The 23,313-nt window shown below is 44.1% G+C and overlaps 1 protein-coding gene across 2 annotated transcripts; it reads left to right on the top strand.

Moving 5' to 3' along the window:
• The first annotated feature begins 1,097 nt into the window (after positions 1-1,097).
• Positions 1,098-23,180, top strand: aak1a (AP2 associated kinase 1a). 2 transcript variants are annotated; one of them, XM_070963783.1, is made up of 19 exons: positions 1,098-1,956; positions 6,236-6,354; positions 7,006-7,114; positions 7,698-7,840; positions 7,983-8,104; positions 8,186-8,267; positions 8,401-8,533; positions 8,846-8,949; positions 9,450-9,529; positions 9,622-9,785; positions 10,155-10,345; positions 10,629-10,856; positions 11,445-11,632; positions 11,928-12,121; positions 12,220-12,288; positions 14,624-14,725; positions 15,246-15,413; positions 15,784-15,873; positions 20,509-23,180. In XM_070963783.1, exons 1-19 carry the CDS (start codon positions 1,797-1,799, stop codon positions 21,351-21,353), a joined length of 3,291 nt encoding a protein of 1,096 aa, XP_070819884.1. In that variant the 5' UTR covers positions 1,098-1,796; the 3' UTR covers positions 21,354-23,180. The 2 variants fall into 2 exon arrangements, with proteins under 2 accessions (XP_070819884.1, XP_070819885.1); XM_070963784.1 differs by lacking the exon at positions 10,629-10,856 and adding an exon at positions 16,430-16,529 and having other exon boundaries at positions 20,509-20,636.
• The last annotated feature ends 133 nt before the right edge of the window (positions 23,181-23,313 follow it).

Genomic DNA, 23,313 nt, shown 5'->3' with positions numbered 1-23,313 from the left:
TCTCGGTAGAGATTAGATGGTAAAAGCTGAATTTTAATAATACTGTCAGTACAAACAACAAGAGTGTGGACTGTCTGTTTCATTTCGCAGACGGCCTTAATGAGTTCTTATCTCTTAGCTTTGAAATCATATTTGGCTCCAATCTGATGCCATATAACAAAAGGCTGGTAAACATAATAATTAGCATCTACTCACTGTTATCATTGCTTTCCACCACAATGAGGATCAGCAGTATTCCAATTACAGTTTTTCTCAAATTCATAAATGCAGACTTTTAGTTTTTTTTACTTTTTACAAAAATTAAACCCTAAATCTTCAAAATATGAAGTGTGGGTTTCAAAAGCTACAACACTGGGTTTCAAAAGCTACAAACAAGATTAGTTTTATAAAGACCTGAGATCACTGCAGATACCCTGAAGGCACGTCACCTGGTGGAGCTGTCAATTTTTAATGTGCCAGTATAGTTCATCATTCTCTGACATTGCAGTGTTCAGTGTTTCACTGCCCTCAGTGATAACCTTACCTCAGCTGCATCATCCATTCGTTCCTCCTCAGTCTTCCTCTCAGGTGGATCCCTGCACATAAGGTTCAGTGTGACACAGTCAGCCATGGAGAGGCTCACCTTGAACCTTCAGTGATAACACAAAGAAGAAGAAAAAAGAGATGTAGCAAAATGGAAATAGAGTAGCAGCAAGTCCAAGCATTTTTGTGTTTTTCCTATCTTAAACTGCCTGCATTTAAATACAAATACAGCATATAAAAATGCCCCACTTTTCTCCAATAATGAGATTTTTTTCCTCAACATCCGAATGTATATTAGGCAAAGAACTGAAGCTAATCTCCTTAAAAAGTCGGACAGCTGTTGGAATGGAGGACCTGCGGTCAATTATTGTGATTACTGGACTGCAAAAAACATGCTTATAATCACTGTACCTGTCCAGGCAACTTTACAGTTGATCACTGCTGGCCGGGTTGACTTTGAAGAGCAGGGACTGGTTCGGTTTTCGTACTGGGACCAGAGTTTAGGGACAAGAGCATACTAACAGGAAGTCGATGCTCATTTGACCAATCACAACAAGAGAAGTCCAGCAGGACGGAGCCCGCAGAGAGGAGCTCGAGACGACTCGTCTCATTAGCTTTCACACTGTTTGTAGCTCCGTTAGCTCTGTTATTAAGTTAGTTGACCAGCCTTCTTACAGCCGGCTGGACGCACAAAAGCAGCGGAGGTCTGTCACTCCTTCCACGATACAGACGAGCAGAGCAGCGGCTGAACTCGGTAATATTTCGGGTGGAAGATATCGGTGGAGATGTGTAATAAGCTGCATTGGACACTAAGGACCTACCTGGCTGCCAGTCTATCAACTGACAGCTGTCACCGCACCTAGCTGCTTAAGCTAGCTGGCTAGGTGAGCTAACAGCTAACAAGTGTTTTTTCGGACTCGTAGCCTGGCTAATTTAGCCAGCCAGTGCTGCTGTCGGTTCGCGGGGGTAAGCAGCGACTTCTGCTGATCGTTGTATCTTATTATTTTCTCAACAACATTTGACTCCACCTGCTGTTCAAACTATGAGGTAGCCAAGGAGCATCGGACAGCAGTGTTTGGGATATTTTGAGGTCCAGCTAGTTGGCTAACATTTAGCTTGAAGCTAGCTGACCGCATTCATTCAATTACTGGAAAACTGCTTAGGCGTTAATACCAGCACCTCAACGAACAGAACCTGGTTATACCCAAACATATTTATTGTTACGACACTAATACATTTTGGACTTGACCGTGCTTTGGATAACCTCGGGGGAAATGAAGAAATTTTTTGATTCTCGTCGGGAGTTGGTGAGCTCCGGGCCTGGCTCCGGAGTCGGTGGAGGAGGCGCTGGTTCCGGCGGCGGTGGCAGCTTCATCGGACGGGTCTTTACCATTGGACGATATCAAGTGACCGTCGAGGAAATTGTCGCCGAAGGTGAATAATTTGGCTTTCTGTTGTGTGAATTAAAACACATGTCTTATAAACACGTTTAACTAGATCCACTATCTGACCTGTATCGCATTGTTGTGAGGATGATCAGACAGGTAACATTAGTTAACTGAGAGGGCCTCTTTTTGTCGGGCTATGGCCCAGATAAGACTCACCATCACCTTAGTTTTATGTCACTGATAGGAAAGGCAGTGGTCATGCTTATTGGCACAAGGCTTTATCAGTTGGGACCACCCCAGGCAGCTCTTGTGACGTTCATTTACCTGCCAGGTGGCCTTGACACCGTTCAGACTTTTTTCTTTTGTGGCCTGAGCTTGCTTGTTTGTGTGTTATGGTCACAAAAGTTGGAAAAAACAAAATTTTAAGGCAGAAAATTCGAATATGGGAGAAGGTGTTATGTAATTGACAGTCGTCAAGACTGTCTTGTCTGTGCATCACTCTTTACCTTAAGGCTGGGAGGAACATTGTATAACTGGATTTTCTACAGTTTTGTAGAAGACCAATGCTATGCTGAGTCATCGTCATGATATTTACAGAGGGAGTGACAAATCACAAGTGTGGATTTCAGAAGTTTGGGTAAACAATTAATTAGATTAGGTCAGAAAGGGATAATGGTTATTAGGATGTCTAGCCACATAAAAGCACGACCTCCTCACAAGGTGCACTTTTTTATGTTAAAGCAATCTTACATGTCCTTAAGCTGTAGGTGAAAATAAAACATGGAGAAACGTTTTGTCGGAAACAGGTCTTCACTTGAAAGGCAGTCTTTTCCAGAACACAGTTAAACAGGCTTCGAGATAGAGGTTTACAGGTTTCCCATAGTCATTTATCTTTGCAATGAGATTCTGCCATGCTCTGTTAGCCAAGAGCGCCGGTACTAAATAATAGATGAAAGAAGACTGATTAATTCATCAGTACTATAGATGGGCCCCATCTGTTTGGCCACACTGTGGCTTTATGAATGGTTGAGACGCAGTGGTACCCTGCACTGAAATGTCAGAGAAAACTTTTAGTTTAGAATTTGTTCTGTTAGTGACGACTTATGATAGTTTTCTTCTGAGTCACAGAAGTATGTTGGACTTGGATGCAGATGTTCACTTGAGAGAGGCAGCATTGAGATTGGTAGTTCTCATAAACAGGATTTTACATACAAATCGTTGATATTTTCATATCATATTTTTTATTGCTCCAGCAATGGACTTCCTACTTGCAATGTGACTCCCCTGAGTGTCACCAGACTTATTTATTCAGATGATTTTGGTCGTATATTCTGGGCATTAGTCTGTTAGCCAGTTGCTTTTTTTTTCCCCCTTTTTTTTGTCTACTCCCTTTGTTATCATTGTTGAACTTTGTTGCCTGCAGCTGAAATATACACACTTTTCACATTACGCAGACAAAAGCAGTCAGAGAGACATACGGGCTTTTGTGGCGTCAGACCCAAAGTTGCACGCCTGTTGTTTTTATTTCAGACATTTGTGATTTGTTCTCAGCTAGTTGTCTGCGGATTTTCCAGGACACAGCTTTCTATCTTTACTATCAACAACATGTTTTTTCTTCTGTCCATATAGAGTCACTGCTTGTAACTTTAGACCTGTTAGTGACATTGTAATTTATCGCATTGTAGCAGATAATGTGTCCCAGTTCCTGCCAGACTACACGACATACCCTCATTTGTAAACCAAAATCATCCAGTTTTCCATGCATAAATTCACCTAAGCTCAGACTGGTTAGTAAATGCTAATTTTGCCTCCAGTAGGTGAAACCGCTGCTAGTATTTCTTGCTGCAGTGTTGTGCAACCTTGCGTGTTTGTAAACAGCATAGTAGTCTTGACGACATGTGTAGTAGTCCCAAGCCTAAATGGTAGTTATGTAAGTCCCATTACACTGATGACAAACTGTGACCGAACACCATGGCTATTCACTGCACTTTTCGTAGCACTGCCCGAAGGTGTATTTTTGTGTGCATTTGCTTGAGCGTGTATACATAAGATAGAGTGGTATAATCCTGACAGACGGTGACGTCAAGAGGCAGCAGCTATTTGTAGCTGTGCTTACAATTATTTGCCTGCTGAGATTGTAGACCACTGCTCAATGTTTCTTAAGGCTGCTAATCCCTCTCATTTCTTACAGGCATCTCAGATTAGACTGTGCGAGACAGCAGGGGTTCAGCTGTCTGAACTCTGACATACCACTCAGACACGCACACAAACACACTTAGGGCCTGTGTTTCATGCGCTCGTGAAGTCTGGTTCTCTGTCTTTTTTCTCATTCGGGGTATGGTCTCAGTTAATTTGATTGAAATCCACTTCACAAGCACATTGCTGCTCTGTCTTAATAATGCTAATTACGCAGCCAAGCGCTCTGCCAGTGCCACGTCGCTTGGACGCACTGTGCTCCAAGTTTTTGCACTTCATTGTGAAATTTCAAGTATTGAATTTATAGGTGGTGACATGAGTGAGATTTGTTATCATCCACAGTGACCCAGCTCCAACCTGTCACGGAGCACTGAAACACATGATTTTATAGGTGAAGGTTATTGCCTTTATTGAATTTTTTGGGCACGCCTGTCAAAAATATTTGATTCAGTCCTTCTCATTCCCATCGCCTTTGCGTACGCCGCTCATTTCTTTGGTAATATAGCTCACAGCAATTTTGCCCAAGGCAGTCTTTATCAAACGACACCCAGACCAGTCACGTGGAGCTGTCCTTGGCTTAGCGATGCCAGCTGGATGAGTCAGCCCAGTGCGTGGCATTAATACAAGCTGTGAGCAAAAGAGCTGCAGTAGCAGCAGAATTCAGACCTTTGCAGTGAAAGCAGCATGCTGTCAACATGAAATCAAGAGAGAGCCAAATCCAAGCCGAGGTCAGTTCATAACAAGAAGTCAGTGACGACAATAGACTTTTCCGCAGTCCACAGCTCAGTGCAGTATTACAACCAAAACTGTTCATAGATTTTTTTCTGGCTTAATTTGTACAACCAGGAAAAGCTTGAGATGTGAGCTTCATGTGCAAATGCTGTCTCACTCATGACTTGACTCAGATTATGTGTTTTATTCATCTGTGGTGGTTCCAGTTGCTATAGATGGATACAGCCATCTCGTGGTTTTCCCCATGTGTCAGCATCATTGCAACCAAAGGTGGTATGATGAATTCTCTCACTTCCTGTATCCCCTGTCAGTTTTGTCTGCTTCTTGCCTCCTTCCCCTCAGCACACAGCTGCTGACTCACACAGTACTGTTTCAGGCCCCTCTTACCAGCATGCCAGCCATGCACTCGTCATAGACAGTAATCCCTTGAAGCATCCCGTTCCTTACGTCATCACTGTGATAACGTGAAATACATACATATAGAGATGTATTAGTTTAGCAGAAGTCAACTCATTATTCCATCAGTCGGCCTCATTAGCTGCCTGATTAGGAGATGTCTGATCTCCTAGAGTCAGAGCATAGCTGAGGGACGCTGAAGACGTTCTCTGAAAGATAAATTATGGTATCTTATGTTGTCAGTCACATACAGTCACATACACTACTTGTACAGGAGTCTCTCTTGCATAGTCACAGTAGGGAAAAGTGAAAAAAAAAAAAAAAAAAAGAAATATATATATATATATATATATATATATATATATATATATATATATATATATATACACACACACACACACACACACACACACACTAGTGCTGTCAATCGATTAAAATATTGAATCGCGATTAATCTCATGAATGTCACAGTTAACTCGCAATTAATCGCAAATTAATCATACATTTTTAGCTATTCTAAATGTCCCTTGAATTATCATTTTAATACTCTTATCAACATGGAAAAGTGGATAGGCTTGCTTTGTGTTATATTTCACACTAACATTCTCACTTTGAGCAGTCATTCACATTTGAATGAATGTGAATGATGCGTGCCTATTGTTTTGTTTCCGGTTTATAATCGGATCCTGTAGTTTTTTTTTTTTCTTACATTACTAGCAGTGGCCACAGCTTATAAAATACTACAAGTTCACTAGGTCACAAAGAGCGTTAATCTTGCGATTAAAAAAAATACACACACACACACACACACACACACACACACACACACACACACACACACACACACACACTGTTGCTAAAAGTCCAAAAATGGAGTGAAACGGGATATTTTAAGGTAGTAATTCAGGATCACAGTGTATTGATTTGGTGTAGTGCTTTTGAGATTTGTACGTGTTCATTCACTTTTCCCATCCTCTCTCTCTCTCTCTACTCGTTTGCAGGAGGTTTTGCCATAGTTTTTTTGGTGCGGACTCATCAAGGCCTGCGCTGTGCACTAAAAAGAATGTATGTCAACAATGAACATGATCTGCAGGTCTGCAAACTTGAAATACAGATTATGGTGAGTAAGACAGTCCAGTATCTGACTGCTAGTGCAGGAAACCACAATTTCTGTTTGACACTGCTAAGAGAAGGTGTTGTAAGAGTGGAGTGTTTTATTGGTGGGTGTGATGACTGACATCAGGGAAATGCAGCTAGTGTAAAATAACTTTCCGCACACGCAGAAATACAGAATTGACATTCACACACTTGCTCTAACTTTCTGAACATGACTAAGCCTGAATGCTTGAAGTCCTGTGTGCTTCATGTATAAACACTGACTTTTATTTGAAAATACTGTTTGACCCAGGAATAGTGATGCTAACCGAGGGGCCTCAGTGTCATAAATGTCCTTCTAACACGAGGAATTCTGCCGAAAATGTTGAATTGGCACTTCTAAGCTCCCTTGCTCATCCACTTACTTACTTACTGTAAGTGGAACTAAGTGTGTCCTGCAGCCACACCCTGGGTGGCGTGACTATTACTGGATGGTTATCGTCATTGCTTTCTGTCCTTTGGCAGAGAATCAGCATCTCTCAGCAGATCAAAATAGACTGATCCTTTACAAACATTAATCTTTTGTATGTTGTTATTTAGTAAGCCAAAAGTGTTAGGATGGTAGAACTATATCTCTGCTGTTTGTCATCGTTGCTCTCTGTGTTTGTTTACACAGAGGGACCTAGTGGGCAACAAAAACATAGTTGGTTTCCTGGACTCCAGCATAGCTGCAGTTGGAGCTGGCGATGTGTGGGAAGTCCTAATCTTAATGGACTTCTGTCGAGGTAAATTTGCCCACCCACCCCCATCCCCCTCTGTCTGTGCTGAATTCAAAGCTCCATTACCCTCAGCTCCTCACAGCATCTTCTGTTCACAGCTGTTCTGTTCGAAGGCAAGTGCTCAACTGATAGCCGTCGTGGTCAATAGAACTTCTGTCTCAGTCGATACACAAACGAGAGTGGTGTTATTTATAGAAAGGTCAAATTTTAACATCACTGTGTAGCTGTTGAAGCGTCTGTAGAGTCAAGTTAACAGAGAACAGAAGACAGTTCTGCTCTCTTTAAATGAACGTGCCACTATTATCTGGACAAGCTGCAGTGGTGATGCAGTGTTAAAGTGACCAGTCACAGTTACAATTTCTTATTTTTTGATTTTTAAATGATCAGATTTGTCACTCTGTAGAAAGCAAAGCTGATGGTTGACGTCTTTCAGGACTTCCATAGGAATTGGCTATTTTCAGTGTATAATGAACAAGTAGATAAATGTAAGCTTTTGTATATATTGTCGCTATAGACGGTGAGAGACTGTGTTAACTTTGCATCAGCTGACTTTTCATAGACTCTTCGTTGACCTGTTCATCTCATGTAGGTGGTCAGGTGGTGAACCTAATGAACCAGCGGTTACAGACGGGCTTCACAGAGGCCGAGGTGTTACAAATCTTTTGTGACACCTGCGAGGCAGTCGCTCGTCTCCACCAGTGCAAGAGTCCAATCATCCATCGAGATCTCAAGGCGAGTGTGAATTCATTTACCAACATGCACATACTGCTCACCACGTAAGGAGAAATAATTAAAGGCCAAATTATTTGGAAGTAATTTTTTGCGACGTTGCCTCATCAGTTCTGACAGGTCTCATCTTGTCTTCCTTGTGTAGGTGGAAAATATTCTTCTGCACGATCGGGGACACTATGTGCTCTGCGATTTTGGAAGTGCCACTAATCGCTTCCAAAACCCTCAGACAGAGGGGGTGGCGGTCGTGGAGGAGGAAATCAAAAAGTGAGTTTTTGAGCTGTGTATACCTCCTATCCTTTCTCTTCGTTAGTATTCAGGTGTTCATTGGTGTGCTCTTTAAACCAGGTACACTACCCTGTCATACCGCGCTCCAGAGATGGTCAACCTCTATGGAGGAAAGATCATCACAACAAAGGCAGACATTTGGGTGAGAAGGACTGTGTTCATAACCTCTATGCTTCATTACAATGACTGTATGATCACATTAAAATCACCATGATAAAGACACATGCGTGCATTACTGACATGCCAGCAATGTGTTGATGCTCTTGTCTATACAGGCCATGGGCTGTCTGCTCTATAAGCTGTGCTTCTTCACGCTTCCCTTTGGGGAGAGCCAAGTGGCCATCTGTGATGGAAGTTTCACCATCCCAGACAACTCCCGCTACTCCCACGACATGCACTGTCTCATCAGTGAGTAACCCCGTTCCTCAGAATATACGCACTGCCCTACATACAGCCTGTACATCCTGTGTGTGCAGTTTAGCTTTGGGCGATATGCTAAAATTTTCCAACCAGCCACCATCATCCCAACAACCAGCGACTGCTTATATGTTTGCACAGGTGTGTTTTAGCTAAATAAGCAAAATAAACTCTCAAATGTCAAGACAGGAAATATTCTTACACTTATTTTCCTTATTAAACAGAAAAATAACCCAACTCTAATGCAGTCACAGTTCGAATGTGTATTTTCACGTGTCTGAACATCCGTGTTTGATTTCTCAGGATACATGCTGGAACCTGACCCAGAAAAGAGACCTGACATCTACCAAATATCCTACTTTGCCTTTAAACTGGCTCGACGAGAGTGTCCAGTCCAAAATGTACATGTAAGTCACTGCGGCAGGAATTTGAGATGGGAATGTGCATTTTATGTATCTTGCATACAGTGTTGTCAGTTGTTTTGTTGCTTCTAAGGAAAGTCATGTAGGACATAATGATATTGGAGAGAAGCTATGCTCTCTAGCTTTTGCCAGTTGGCTGCTCTCCATTCATCATGCTTTCCTAATGCATTTACAACCGTGATTCCAAACAGAGTTGGCAAAGTTGTGTAAAAGGTAAATAAAAACAGAATGCAATCATTTGAAAACAAACTGTGTTTACCGATTCCAGAGCGCCTGCAGCAATCTTCTTCATCCAGTCATGTGTTCACATAGCGGTGAACCTCACTCCATTCTCGCTTGTGAAGGATGCCCTTTTCATACGCAATCATTGTATTCATGGAAACTGCAAATCTCAAAATGTTTTCTTGGTACCTCACTGATATCAGAGATTATAACTCTTTGGTTTGATAAGCAATTAAAAATTGTAAATCCCCTTGTTGTTGTAGAATTCACCTATTCCTGCAAAACTTCCTGAGCCTATCAGAGCCAGTGAAGCTGTGGCCAAAAAGAGTCAAACCAAAGCCAGGTGAGTGAACAGCAAAGCATATGAGTGCTGTAATCACTGTAAGAAACTTCAATGTTACAAGTCGGCTTCCTCTTTTCCTTCCTCTCCATCAGGCTCACAGACCCCATTCCTACCACGGAAACCTCAATTGCACCTCGGCAGCGACCCAAAGCTGGCCAGGCTCAGCCCCAGCCGATATCAGGCATTCTTCCCATCCAGCCAGCTCTCACCCCACGCAAGAGACCCAATGTGGCTGCTGGAGCCCCCCAGTCCATAGGTATAAGTAGCTCTGTGATACCTCTGTGTGTCTGCGTTAAGACCATTTTACCAGGTAACATGGGCCTGTGTTTATGGTGACAGTTACCCTGGGAACAGTATGCTCAAATTGACATCTTGTATTAATTTCAGTTTAGTGAACTGCTCAAGAATTTGACTCTAAAGTCTACCAAGGGCTTGTTTTTTGTTGGTCTCCAGTGAAGTTGTGGCGTTGGTTTAAAATGTATAATGTTGAAATAAAAGGCTTAAAATTCAGCAATTCAGATTATTCAGGTCACTGGAAATGTGGTTGCTTTTTAAAAAGATGCTTTTGATGTCATAAATGATAGGTCTCTGTTCTTCTCATTGTTCTTATTGTTCTTCCTTCCAGGTGTCGGTATCAATGTCCCACCTCCAGCTGCAGCTGCAGTCCAACCTGCTCAGCAGGCTCCTGGTGCACAGGCTGCACCGCAGCCCCCTCAGACCGCCAACATGCAGCCACAGGCTACACCACAGCATCAGCAGCTCCTCATGAAGCAGCAACAAGCCGCATCCTTCTTAAGCCCACAGAGTAACCAGCAGGTAGGCTTCCTGGAAGAATGAGAATGGAAATGCTTTTTGATCACATTGTGTGAATGGCTTTCAGGGATGCTGACGGAGGGTGTGTGGAAATGCTGTGCACATGTGTTCACTTCATTTTCAGGCATGACGCCCCTCTCTCTTACCAATGTTTTCTCTTGATTTCCTTTGTGTGCTGTCAAAAAAGAACATAATAAACCCTGCAAATTATGTTTTAACGCTGCACTCGTCAAAGAGCTGTAAACTGGGTCTTCCTCATGCTTGGCTGTGTGGTATTCCTATGTAGCATCAACTGGTACACACCCTCCTCCTCCAGCAGCAGCAGCAAACAGCGACTCAGGCGTCTCCTCTGCTGCACTCCAAAGCTAAGCCCGTCCCTCCAGTTGTTACCCTACAACTGCAACACCAGCAGCTGCAGCAGCATGTAGCCGCTGTCCATGAAACACCAGCCTCTCATCTGACCCCCATCCCAGAAACTGCGGTCATCGGTCCTGCAGCTGACCCGGAGGTCGTGGTAACATCCTACCCCCATTGCCGTCTGCTGCTCTTTTGGGCCAGGGAGTTGATTACCTGCTCGTCTCTAACCAATCACATCCAGATCTTTACTTTTCCTCTTGTGGGACACAGGGGAGGCAGAAATGCCATGTGAATGCAGTAGCTAGAAATTCTTCCTGTACAGCCATCTTTGTTAGAAAGACACAGCGGTAACAGACTGTATAAATCATGTGATAACCAAATCTTTTCTTTCAGCTATCAAACCTCATTTTTTTCATGCTTTGGTGACCTCACACAATGTATTTTTCCTAAAGCTTAGACTTGGCAGTCTCTGGATTCATGTGTCTGTTTCTATAAGATCTCTGTAGTGGGAATACTTTCCTCCTTTTCCATAACACCTTTCATCTCTTTTTGTTGTGGTTTTTGAAGAATTTATAATCAGTCTTCCTTTTCAGATTTGCTTTTCCAGTGGATCTTGCTTGCTTGGTTTTTGGTTTGGTGGTTTGATTTGTTTGTTCCTCTTTATACTCTAAACTGATCTCTCTCTGTTGGCATCAAGAACTTTTTCCTCATGTTTCCCCCTCTCTACCTTTTTCTCTCCTTATAGATGGCTGGCCGAGGGATTCACAAAGTCGGCTCCTTGACACCCCCCTCGTCGCCAAAGATGGCCCCGAAGAGCGGCCACAGACGCATCCTGAGCGATGTCACTCACAGTGCCGTGTTTGGGGTCCCAGTCAGTAAATCCACCCAGCTACTCCAGGCAGCCGCAGCTGAGGCCAGCCTCAACAAGTCCAAGTGAGCAGAATTAACTCCCTTCAGTGATCTGAGGATGAACTGTCCTTTCATGGCACTCAGTGGGCCAATAGACAGTCCTTTCATATGACAGAACCCCGAAGGAGGATAAACGACCCTTTTACATCGCAGAGAATCCAGCGAAAGAAGAATCACTCAATTCAGTCTTTAAATAACTCTGTTCACTCGCTCTTATTTGCATACATCAGTAGGCCAGAGTCCACAGACCGAACGCCCATGACCAAATTTCACTGTGCACTCTTACTCTTGTTGATGTTTACACCTCTGTTTGCTGCAGATCAGCCAGCACTACTCCCTCTGGCTCCCCCTGCTCATCCCAGCAGAGTGTGTATCATCCAGGTGACAGCGACGTCCAAGCAGGCCACAGTGCATCCAACACTCAGCCCAGCTGGAACCCCTTTGGCGACGATAACTTCTCCAAGCTAACAGCAGAGGAGCTGCTAAATAAAGACTTTGCAAAGCTAGCTGAGAGTAAGTTCACCTTGTTCGCTGCATGCTAACACCTGCGGCATTGGTAAATAGTAGTCTGATCTGAAACTCCTGCTCCTTTGCTGTTTGTTTGTGCACAGCTGCTGCACCAGGAGACAAGATCACAGGCTCCAGTGAAAACCTCATTCCAGGGCTCAGTGCTTTTCCAGGTAAGACTGATTCTTCTCAGTATGCTGTCTCATTGCTTTGCATACACTATTTCCCAGGAGGCCTCTCTGTGAGTGATATGCAGTATCAGCCCTGACATTTCTGTCTGTCATCTACGTGCCATTTTGCTGGATTAAGTCGTTGCTCTCTTGACAAATATCTACAGTTGTCATAAAAGTTAGCATATGCCCAACCCACACTCTTCTTCTGTTGTTCATGCTCTCACCTTCCTTCATTTGTTCTCTTCCAACTTTATCTGCTGTGTCATGTTAAGCCGAAAGATCTGCAGGCATCATGAGTGCAGGTTCAGTGTTGTTGACTCTCCTGGACCGTTTTAATACCCTCTCTGACACCACAGGTAGTTTTCTTGTCACAACATGATGCAGAACGAGCCATTTCTGTGATTCTCCCAGGCCTGAGGCTCTTGAACAAATATATTCTTAGAGCTTATGAGTCACCTTTTTATTTCCTGAAGTCGTTTCCTGGATATCACACTTCCCACAGGTCAGTTTATGAGGGCTAGTTTTGTGGTTTGGATTTGTACAAGGTCCTATCTTGTTGACATAGCAAGCAGCCTCACAGTGGCTCCTTGTCAGCTTCCATGAATAGAGGCCGTAGCTACAGCTAGATCGCATCTCATTTGCAGATCTGTGCTTTCGCTGTTGCCTGGCAACGCGAAGGACAAATTCTCCTTTGTTAATTGGATTGCCTTACTGCTGGAGGAGCCTGCTTACCAGTGGCCCTAAGAACAAGAGAAAGTTTAACACGTTGCCTCGTTAAAATGATGACCCAGCCTTTCATGTTCTCCTCAGTTTAGCCTTTTGCCCTTTTGGAAGTGCATGCTTCTTAGCTGTGTAACCTCCCTTGTGCCGTTGCTGTTTCAGGCCTGGACCCAGTGGATAAAAATGTTGAGGCTATTACATAATCAGGATGTGGTTAATCTTCTCCACCCAGCCTAAGCTGTCTCTTTGACTCCCTCTGTTTGCTCACTCAAATAGGATGCACACACAAGCAAACAGCCTCCTGCTGGTGTGTGGAGCCCCGTCTGAGCAGGATAAGGATAGCCTTGTATAGCATTTTTAATATTACATATGTTCTCTGTTGTCTTTATTTGAAGAATTAGCTGTCTGACCTTTAGGATTAATAAAGGGTTTCATCAGTGTTGGCCTCTTTCCTATAGCGAAGGGGGCAAAAGGTCACATCTGCTGTGCCATTTTCTGAGCCAACACATTCCTTGTCTGAGACCCCCCAACCTTATTTTGCCCCATAGCAGTTTCCTGTAAGTATGAGCCACACTGAAATGGCAGTAATTTGTCATTTCATGCATGGACTGTATTTCAGCTTAATCAAGGTTTTTATATGAAGGTTTTGATAAAGCCAATTAACAAAGATGTCCTCTGCTGGTTTGTCTGCACTGGTCCAGAGATGAGCTGATGGGGTTGGCATGTGGACAGTGACAGTGCATCGGGACAGTCTAATGACTGCTGTGAAGAAACTCACTTTGCTGTGTCTTGTTCTGTTTGATTTAATGTTTGCTGTTGAAGTTTGTATTAGAACAGCTCCGTCCTTTTAAAGCATGGGATTTCACTCAGCGTGCTGGTCTTGGAGTGTGTGGCAGTGATGGTTTCACTGACGTTGCAAACAAACTAATGTCAAGTCATGTGAATGTAAAATGAGCTTGAGATGTGAACATAATTGTCTTCATGCAGTCATGATCCTGTCATTTCCTTCCTTTCCTACATCACTCTTGTTGCCTCTGAACATATTTCGTCCCCAAAAATATCAGCAGCTTGTCGTCTACTCTATTATAAATATTATTAAACAATAGTTAACCTGATTGGTTTTAACCACGTTAAATTCTTCCAACATTTCTGGCGTTCCACATCTCTTTAGTGTTCCTGCTCCTTTTTTATTTGTATGCAAAATCCTCCCTCGTGGCCTTTTTCCCCGTCTTGCCATCTGTTGCCGCCATCTTCTCTCCCTCTCCTCTCTCTGGCTCGCTCATTGAGGGACTGAAGTCCCCTGAAACTTCTCTGCTGCTCCCCGACCTTTTAACCCTGGCTGACCCCTTCAGTAGTTCTGCAGGGAGCTCCACCGGTGGTACTAGATCTGTTTTCGTCCCCTGCCTCGCCCTAAAATTCCCTGTCTGCTCTGCATGTGTCTTCCTTGCCTTCCTTCTCCTCTTTTACTCACATGGTCACGCAGTCAGAAAACAAACACTGGGGGAATTATTAAAGAAGGCCATCTATTGTATCCACACTAAGGCAATCTATTTTCTTTTAAAGTGCTATTAATGTCTTTGTTTCGCTGTTTTTTCCACTCACTGACTCGGTGTAGCGAAGGCAGAGGTGTGTGTGGACTCATTGATTCCTGGTTTGGAAGCCCCCCAGGCCCAGCGACATTCAGGCCAGCCAGAGCTCATCCCTGCCAGCATGCCAGGTTAGCATCCTGGACCACAGAACAGGAAATCTTCACATAACTCTTTGCAGCATTTTCACCGAGGAGTAATTGTTTCCAGCTGCGGTCGCAATGCCCTTGTCGTTTGTTTATATCATCGTGACCTGAGGTTTTTTTTTTATTGAGAAATTTCTACAACTGCAGGCAGCGTCCTGGCAAAAACACGAAATCAGCTAATCATTTTGGTCTGCTGCACTTTCAAAATGGCGGCTAACTTCAGTGACTGGAGCGGCTGCTTTTGCGTAGCGCAGTGATGTGGACCATGAGCCGTTGAAGCGTCTGCTCTGTCCACCCACAGTCTACAGACCTGTAATGATCAGTATTAGCTGTGTAGCTTGTCATAGCGACTGCTAAGTGTTCAAGTGTAGCTGCTGTCCCTGACTTTCAGAGATAAAACAGTGAACTGTCTTTACTAACAAAATGCATTTTCTGCTCTGTAAGCTAACAGTCTTCTCCTCACTGTGACCCTTTGTCCCTCTGGCTTTGCCTCATCCTGTCTCAGACTCTCTCACTGGGGAGGACTCTCTGCTGGGCTGCGATCTGTTATCTCATACTTCTCCTCATGGAAACCAGTCTGTCTCTGCTCTCCCTTCCTCCTGCTCCTCTGCTCCTCCCGGCTCCAGCTCTGGTTCCTGTCTGGAGGAGCTGCCGCCTGGTCAGACAGCTTCTGGTAAGACCTCTCCCTTTGCAGCAACACTCAGCTAGCCTTACGTCCGCTGGCTGATTCGGCCCTTGAAACCATCACAGGCTACAGATGCTTCCAGAAAGAGGAGGGCCTGTTCAAACAGAGAAACCGTAAAGTGACACGTGATGTGTGGAAATGAAATCAGAGCCATTCAGTGACAGCTTCACAGACCCTTGACTCATTTGTTGAAGAGCCAAAAGCCACCTAAGATGCATGGCTTTTAAATACTGTGACTGCCCTGGTTCCATCTATTTTTAATCTACTTGCATCCTCCTTTCTTTTAGCCCTTTTCTTTGGCTGAGTTAACTTCTTTCCCCCCTCCATCATTCCTTCACTCCCTCTTCCTTCACCGCAGACTCTGCTTTCCTCATGTCGTGTGGGGAGAAGGGCAATGACGACGAGTTTGACCCTATTCCTGTGCTCATCTCCAAAAACTCAAATCAAGGTAAGGTTAACAGAATCCCGAGATGAGCACTCACACCTGCTGAAGCGCAGACCATGAGCAGCACCGACGAATGCCTTAGCACCCTCACGTAGTCGCCTTAGCTGTTTCCTGCGAGGTGAGGAGGCTTGTATGGGTGTGCTTGTCACATCAAGGCTTTTTTTTATCCCATCAAGCTCTCACATTAGTCACCTCTCTCTTGTTTTTACTGTTATCCTGCCAGCGGTTGTCCTCCTCGCAGGTGTTTGGCTCTTTGTAGCTTACCTTGAAAGTCTCCTCATGTTAGAATGGCATTCCCAGACTCTCCCCCCTGTAATGATGCAGCTGTATAAAGATTATCCCAGCTCACTCTCTGCCTGTTTCTCTCTCTCTTTCTGCCCCCGTTCACGCATTTCTCTGCTCTGCCATCATCTTCCCTCCACCTCCATCAACTCCTCGCTCTTAATTTCTCCATACAATCTCTGTTAATTTTCCTTTTTGCTTGTTTTTCACCATCTCCCTCGGCTCTTCCATGTCCATCCCTCTCTCTCTCCCTCTCTCTCTTTCTGGCACGTTTCAGGTGGTCACTCGCGCAGCAACAGTGGCAGTTCAGAGTCCAGCATCCCCAACTTGGCCCGCTCCCTTCTGCTGGTGGATCAGCTCATCGACCTCTAGAGGGGGTGGGAGAGGTCGAAGGGGCAGTGTGCAATCCTAACAAAGGGAGGGAGGGTGGGGGATAGAGATGGGGAAACAGAGGCACTTAATGTAGCACCTTATGAAGTGAAACAGAGGAGCCAGCACTGATCGGTTCAGAGGAACCTTTCTTTTCACGTGCCTCCTTGGCCTCAGCTCCATCTCTAGTTGCCTGATAAGCTGGTTTCATATATCTCTGCTGGCCGTTGACATTCCCACGCTGGTAAAAATCTTCTCATTAACGCCTGAGCATATCGTCTGCTTCTGTCCTGGCTACGCCATGGTCTCCCTCATGCTTTCCTCATGTTTGCATTAATATCCCTCATTCAGTGCACTGCCATGGTGATCGACCGTCGTCGTACGCACGCGTTAAGCTGCTTGATCACAGCTGCATTGTGTTCACTTTGTGCACTTGTTCAGGGTTGAAGCTTTATTTAAACAAGCCACCTTCAGGCATGCTCATTTGTGTCATGGGTCTGACTAAAGAGTGAGGAGTCAAAATGCTGTAGACCTCCAGGATGTGCGATGCACTTTCCTCTGCGCTGATGGAACCAGTTTGTAAAGAAAACAAATGTCAGCTTTGTTTATTCTTTACAGATTTGTGGTTCACTGATGTGCAAGAAGAATTAGGCTGACTTTTTCAAAGGTCTAAGGAAGTCAGATCTGTGCTGCTGTCCCCACAGAGACCAGTTATCCTTGTCTTTAACAGCTATTTATCTAAGCTAACATAGTACACATATTAGGAGCTGCAGCTTCAGCTTAACTGTATATCGTCAACTCTTTGTGGATGTTAAGCAGGACATTATTAATCCTAAAACTGCAGCTGTGATGATGTGTTGAAATCCTGAAACTGGTGAAGTCAGTGTTAACGTGGCTGATTCAGTCGGCTCCTTTGCCACAGCAGGATGCTTTCACTGTCAGCATTATGTACACCACCTCGTATGACCGTTAATGGTTTTTATGATGACAACTTTTTATGTGTAGGCTCATGATTTCACTGTCATGTCTTTGAGATGTGTGAAGATGAGCACAGCAGGAACAAAGATTTGACGTGTAGCCATGCCAAAGCTGAAGGAGAGACTTTCTTATTGAGCTGTGTTCACGGTCATGTGTCCCTCTGCCCTCAGGGTCAGTGAAGACGAGCAGATTTTTAGCAGCATAGTCACAGAGAGGGACGTTCAGTGTCGATTAAGCTGTAGATAAGTTTTACATGAAAATCTCCCTCTCCCATTGACACCCCCTCTGTGTCATCTGTCCCACATGGTGTCATTTCAGCCAGAGGAGAAATTCACAAAGACTCCTTTATGTGTACATAAAATCACTGTTTATTTTTCCTCATTTCTGCTTGTCAGCACTGGTAAAAGTAGTTTTATGTTTTGTTTTTTTTCAGCGTGTAATATTTAAAGGCATTTCATCTATCATGGTGTGAATAAATGTGACTATTACTGATAGTGCTTTAGAATGAATGTATGAACATTATGAGAAATGTAAAATTAAGTATATATAGATAAAACAGATATTTGTGTATGAAGCTGTATTTAAGAGTGCAAAGTCCCTCTGTCTTCACCCTCCATTCATGTCAAGCATTCAGCTAGTGCTTCTGTTTTAGACGCCATCATGGATACATGAAACAAAGTGCTTATGACTTACCTGAGGGGGTAGAGTTTCAATCTCTCCACCGCAGTTCTTTACATAACACTGGTACTTGTCACTGGGGTAGATTTTATCCAATAGGCAGCAAAACAGAGCTAATGACGGACTTTATTTGCTGATGATTTCCTGATATCTCTGTAGCACCTTTCCCCTCTGTTACCTGTTCTTTTTCATTTGGCTGATGATCAGAAGAAAGGCTCGTGCGACTTGAAAAACAGCTGCATCACATCCGATCACAGTCACTACAATGGACTTTGCATCACATCTTTAATGTCAAAACGCCATTGAAGGTCCATTGCAAAGGCTTAAGTCTTTTTTTAGGGTGCATATCACCTTAGATGTGTACATGCAAACAGAACATTTTAAAGTTGTGGGCATCAATAGCTTTCAATTAGACAATAACACAAAAAGACACGCACATCACAATACCCAGTAGTCTGGGTGCTGGATCACAGAAGAGATCGACTCACCGAACAACTCCTGTTTGAAAGACTTTAATGAGCTGCTGAATCAGCCTGAGGAAGCAGCGGCTCGTTAACGTCCTTCAGACGAGAGCTGTTTGGTGCCGATCTGTCTCCTTTTCTTCATATTTTAAAGGTTACTCAGAGACATTGGCTCTTCTCTAAGAACTGGCGTGGATAAACGAAACAGATTTTTTTTTCTTTCATCTAATGTTCAGTTAAGTCATTTGCATTTTTGTGGTTAATCTATGCAATCCTACAATAATGCTTCACGTTCCTGTCAGACACTGCAGCGCTGCGTCCTGTAGAGTTCCCGTCTTGGCCGTAGACTTTTCCTCGTGTTGCCGCGTGAAAACGATGTACTTGTCGTGCTGGTTGGGTTGATTTGGTGGCAGGTTTAAAAATGACTTTGGTTCAGATGTCCATGTGTCAAAGCAGGACCGTGATGGAGTGTGTACTTCTATTTTTATGAATTAACGTTCAAAAAGAGAGACGGAATAAAACTCATTAATGTGAATGTAAATGAAGTCTTTGGGTCCCGTTATTTGATTTGTCCTCTGAAGGGAAAAGAGTCCGTCGGCTTTATTGACAGTCTGAAGATTCATTTTTTCCATTTCTGTTGTTTTAATTATCGGACTGATCATTTTTCCTTCTGGGAACCAAATTAGATTGCAGATACTCTAACTCGATCAGAGGCCTTTCCGCTCACATTTCAGTATTGAGCCATTTTTAGTGCGTCTGGCAGTATGGAGATATATTTGAACCTTTTAGTACACCCATCGTCAGGCACTTGTGTGTCTGACAGTTATGCAGCTTTATGGACGACTCCAGTCTTTTAAAGGTTTTCCTTTTGCTCCTCGTATCTTACTTCTGTTTTTCCTGGATGTTGTAGACCTGCTGTTGTGAATCCAGGCCAGAAACTTTGGTTAAAAAAAACAACAACTTTGAGTCCCTGAATTGTGTCGCTTTGTGTTGGATTGTACCATAGACAGACTGTAGAGTATGAGAGCTGTAACATGAGGAGTTGTTAGCTGTTTATTCCACATCATCACATGAACAGTCTCTCTGTTTGCTGCTGTGTTGGTCGTCGGCTCTGACCACTCAGATCATCTGTAGGTCATGTTTCGGTTTAATTAACTTGAAATAGCTTCCTCTGTGAAGTGGACAGTTAAAAACAGACGAGCGATGAAGGAAATATCCCTGGAAGTAAAAACAAAAACTGGTGCTTTCCTTTCATGGCTTCAACTAACATCTTCCCAAGAGCTGCCCGTTAACAGCTGCTGCCGTCGCCGCTGAGGTAAGACTGATCTGTCTCTGCTCACCTGTGCAAACCTGTCTGTCCCTAATCACCTGCACCTTTGCTGTGAAGGCTCTCTGTCCTTGTTTCCACAGACCTACAACTCCCTCTGAGTTCCCTCTGCCTCAACACAGTCAGTCCTAACTCAAAGCTAAACTGCTGTCTCCGTCTCCCCTAACACGAGGCATGTTTTTGAGTATATTGCTGCGGCTGTGGAAACCATTTGTGGAAACAAGGTTATTTGTTGTTGTAATAGTAGAGCTGGCTAGTCTTGTCTGTCTTATGTGACTTTCAGAGTAGAATGTGTCTGTGCTGTTGTAGTCCTGTGCTGGTTTCTCACTGTTGGGTCGTTCTCATTGATTCTTCAGTGGTTACAGATGTTACAGATGCTCCATCGGTCATATAGTATGTCATGTGTGACTGAGGTTTGATGGTCTGGTAGATAAATGGGCAGCTGGACCTGAGATGGTAACGTTTCTTGTTATAATATTTAAACTGTTGAATGTTTTTGTTCACCTCTCATATGTTTTGCTCTATCTCTGCTCTCTGATGCAGATGTGCAAGGGGAGAGTAATGGCTACTCTGTGCTCGGTGAGGGACAAGAGACCGAACCTCCACAAGGAGATCCTCAGACAAACGAGGGATGTGTGCACTCGAGTGATGAAGATGAGGAGAAAGAAGCCCATAAGGAGCAGCGGCAGGAGGAGGAGGGAGCCGTTGAGAGTCATGCGGCGGCCCATGACTGCAGCGGCTCCCAGCCTCTGCTGCTGGACTCTGAGGATGAAGAGGAACCTCAGTTAGCCCTCCACTCGTCGTCGCACTCCAACGCAGCACCATCACAACCATCCGCTACCTTCCATCAACCCGCCCCAGGCACCTTCGCTCAGAATCATTCCCAGCAACTACATGAGCCAGCGATGGGGGCGGAAGTCGCCACAGACGTTTTCTCAAAAGCCCCCTTTCGGATTGGACAAGAAGACGCGTGCGACGTGTTCGCCAACGCTCCGTTCCCACGCGCCCCCCTTTCAGCCCAGCAGCAGCTCGATGTGTTCTCTCAGGCTCCCTTCGGAAAAAGAAAGGAGACCACAGGCGCTCAGGCCAAGACCTCGTATCCTCATGCAGCTGGAGTCCAAGGTGTGACCCCGGAGCAAGGTGTGCTGGGACAAGTCGCCCAGCAACCATTCCGCCCCCAAGCTCTGGCCAAATACTCCCGACACTTTGAGGGACCTGTGCCACAGCAGCCAGTAGCAGCTCACAGAGTGGTGTCCAACGTGAGCAGACAAGCCGCTGTGGCGTCCGTCCCAGTCGGACCTCTTCACTCATGGACCTCAGAAGTGAGCGCTGTGGACCCTTTCGTCTCTGCTCCCTTTCACCTCAAGGCCCCGCAAGAAAAGCCCTGAACGCACACTCAGAGGTCGGGGCAGTGGGTACCGGCGCCACTCACTTATGCAAACTACCACAGGCGTACTGCATGCTGTCACCAGCGCTGCAGCTGGACTGCAGGCCTGCATGGATCTTATTCTTAACCGGCTCCAATTAGTTCTAATAGGTCATCTTTACACTTGAATGCTCCATTAGAGGAAGAAACGTGGCATCATCCCCAGACTCCTGCTTGCCTTTTATTTTTCCTGTCACATCCTTTTACCTTTTCAATTGTCTTTAACCCTTTTGGTACGTACATCTACACAGAGACAACCTGGTGGTCAAGCATTTGATTGTTTTCTTGCCTACCTCAGTTACTTTTGTGTCAGCGCTAAGATGCCACACCGTGAGGCAGTTGGTTGATAGTCTGCAGCCTTGGCGCTCTCATTTCCTGTATATTTGAGCTGTACTGTGAAACCATGATCTGATAACGCCTCACTCCTCCATTGTATTAGTTCTCAGAGAGGACACATTCAGCTTGAATCACATGATCACGACTTCACAGAAGCTTGGAAGAGGAAAGACGACGCATCGCACCATGAGCGAGCGAAACACATCCGCAGTCTGACAACACTATTGTTTTTTTGTTTTTGTGGCAAGATGTTTCAGCATCAGGTGACATTTTCACCGGCCTTACGATTTCCTGCTCAAAGCCACAGTTTTGGTCCTCATGCTTGACTGATGCTGGATAATGATGCTTTGACATTTCAAGGAACGTTTGTTGATATGAAATGTAACTTTTTTTCCAACACGTTTGCATTTTTGTCATGTGTATCCTGTTTGTGGTCACTGTCCTGTCTGATGGAGAATCAGTGTTCATTCCATTTAAACGCGTAGAAACGTTAGAAGATACAGTGTAGTAGTTCCTTTCTTATGTAAAAGTAGCAGATTCACTTTTCCTTGTTTGACATGACATCTCTGAAGCCTTACACTTTTAAAACACTTCCCTCCGACCACACTAGACAGCACAAAAAACACTTTTGCCTTTTGTGCCCTCCTGAAACAAACTGCTGCATTTACATCATTTTATTGCACTTGCGTTCATTACCAAATACTTGTGTACAATCATGTACAACTACTGTCTGCAGAATGCTATCGCACCAAGATTCCTATCCAGCTCTTTAATGCATCTCTGTCGTAGACATCTCTAGAAACTGCAAATGTGTACTAACTGTGACTCACACTTATGAGCAACTCAAGTGAAAACTTGCACTGCAGCTTTAAGAAATGCTTTCCTGCAGTCACACAAATATCAACAGCACTTACGCTTAGCAGTTCCAGTCAGGGATTGTGATAGAAGTGTCTTGTGAGATCTTGATTAGTGGCTGATTGATGACATTCCTTTTTGAATTTATTTCCATCGCCATTTGGGAATATTGTATTTTCTTTGTGCTTTGTAAAATCATGGAACACTTTTTGGTTCCCACCATGGCACTTTTAAGAAAGGGGATCCAACCTGTTTCAACCCAAAGTTTAATTCATGTATCCCTCTGTTGCAATGTAAAATCCTCTGTTTTCTTTTTGAAGTGTACAATCTTTTTTATAAATGCTCACTTTTCTCATCCAACTTGTATACATGAAGGTTGCACATAGTCACTGAAACAGAGTCAGGGTTCCCTAAGAATGTGTTTTGATTGTAACACAGCTGTAAAATGTATTTCGACCGGTGTCGTATAGGAAATCTGTGGAGGATTCAACATGTTGAACAAAAAAAAAAAGCACTCGAAATACTTATTATGCTGCACAGCCTGCCTTTGAATACTATGTTGTAAGTCATAAAAAAATATTAAATGAATGTAAATCAATTTTGCACCGCTCTCGCAGTTATTTATCTACACTGAAACATACTTCGTCATGGATACAACTCGATACAGGATTAGGCTTTACTTACAGCACGTTCATAAAGTTGTTTATAGCATGACCTTGGCCAATTGCAGA

Source organism: Chaetodon trifascialis, chromosome 6 (assembly GCF_039877785.1).
Source record: "Chaetodon trifascialis isolate fChaTrf1 chromosome 6, fChaTrf1.hap1, whole genome shotgun sequence".
NCBI classification, from domain to species: domain Eukaryota; kingdom Metazoa; phylum Chordata; class Actinopteri; order Chaetodontiformes; family Chaetodontidae; genus Chaetodon; species Chaetodon trifascialis.
This window is presented reverse-complemented; position numbering and strand designations above follow the sequence as displayed.

What these genes read in the sequence shown, in the direction of transcription:
- aak1a (XM_070963783.1), top strand. Translation starts at nt 1,797, where the DNA reads ATGAAGAAATTTTTTGATTCTCGTCGGGAGTTGGTGAGCTCCGGGCCT. An exon ending in CTTAATGGACTTCTGTCGAG is followed by an intron (nt 7,115 to 7,697) that starts GTAAATTTGCCC and finishes CATCTCATGTAG; the next exon opens with GTGGTCAGGTGGTGAACCTA. An exon ending in GTGGAGGAGGAAATCAAAAA is followed by an intron (nt 8,105 to 8,185) that starts GTGAGTTTTTGA and finishes TCTTTAAACCAG; the next exon opens with GTACACTACCCTGTCATACC.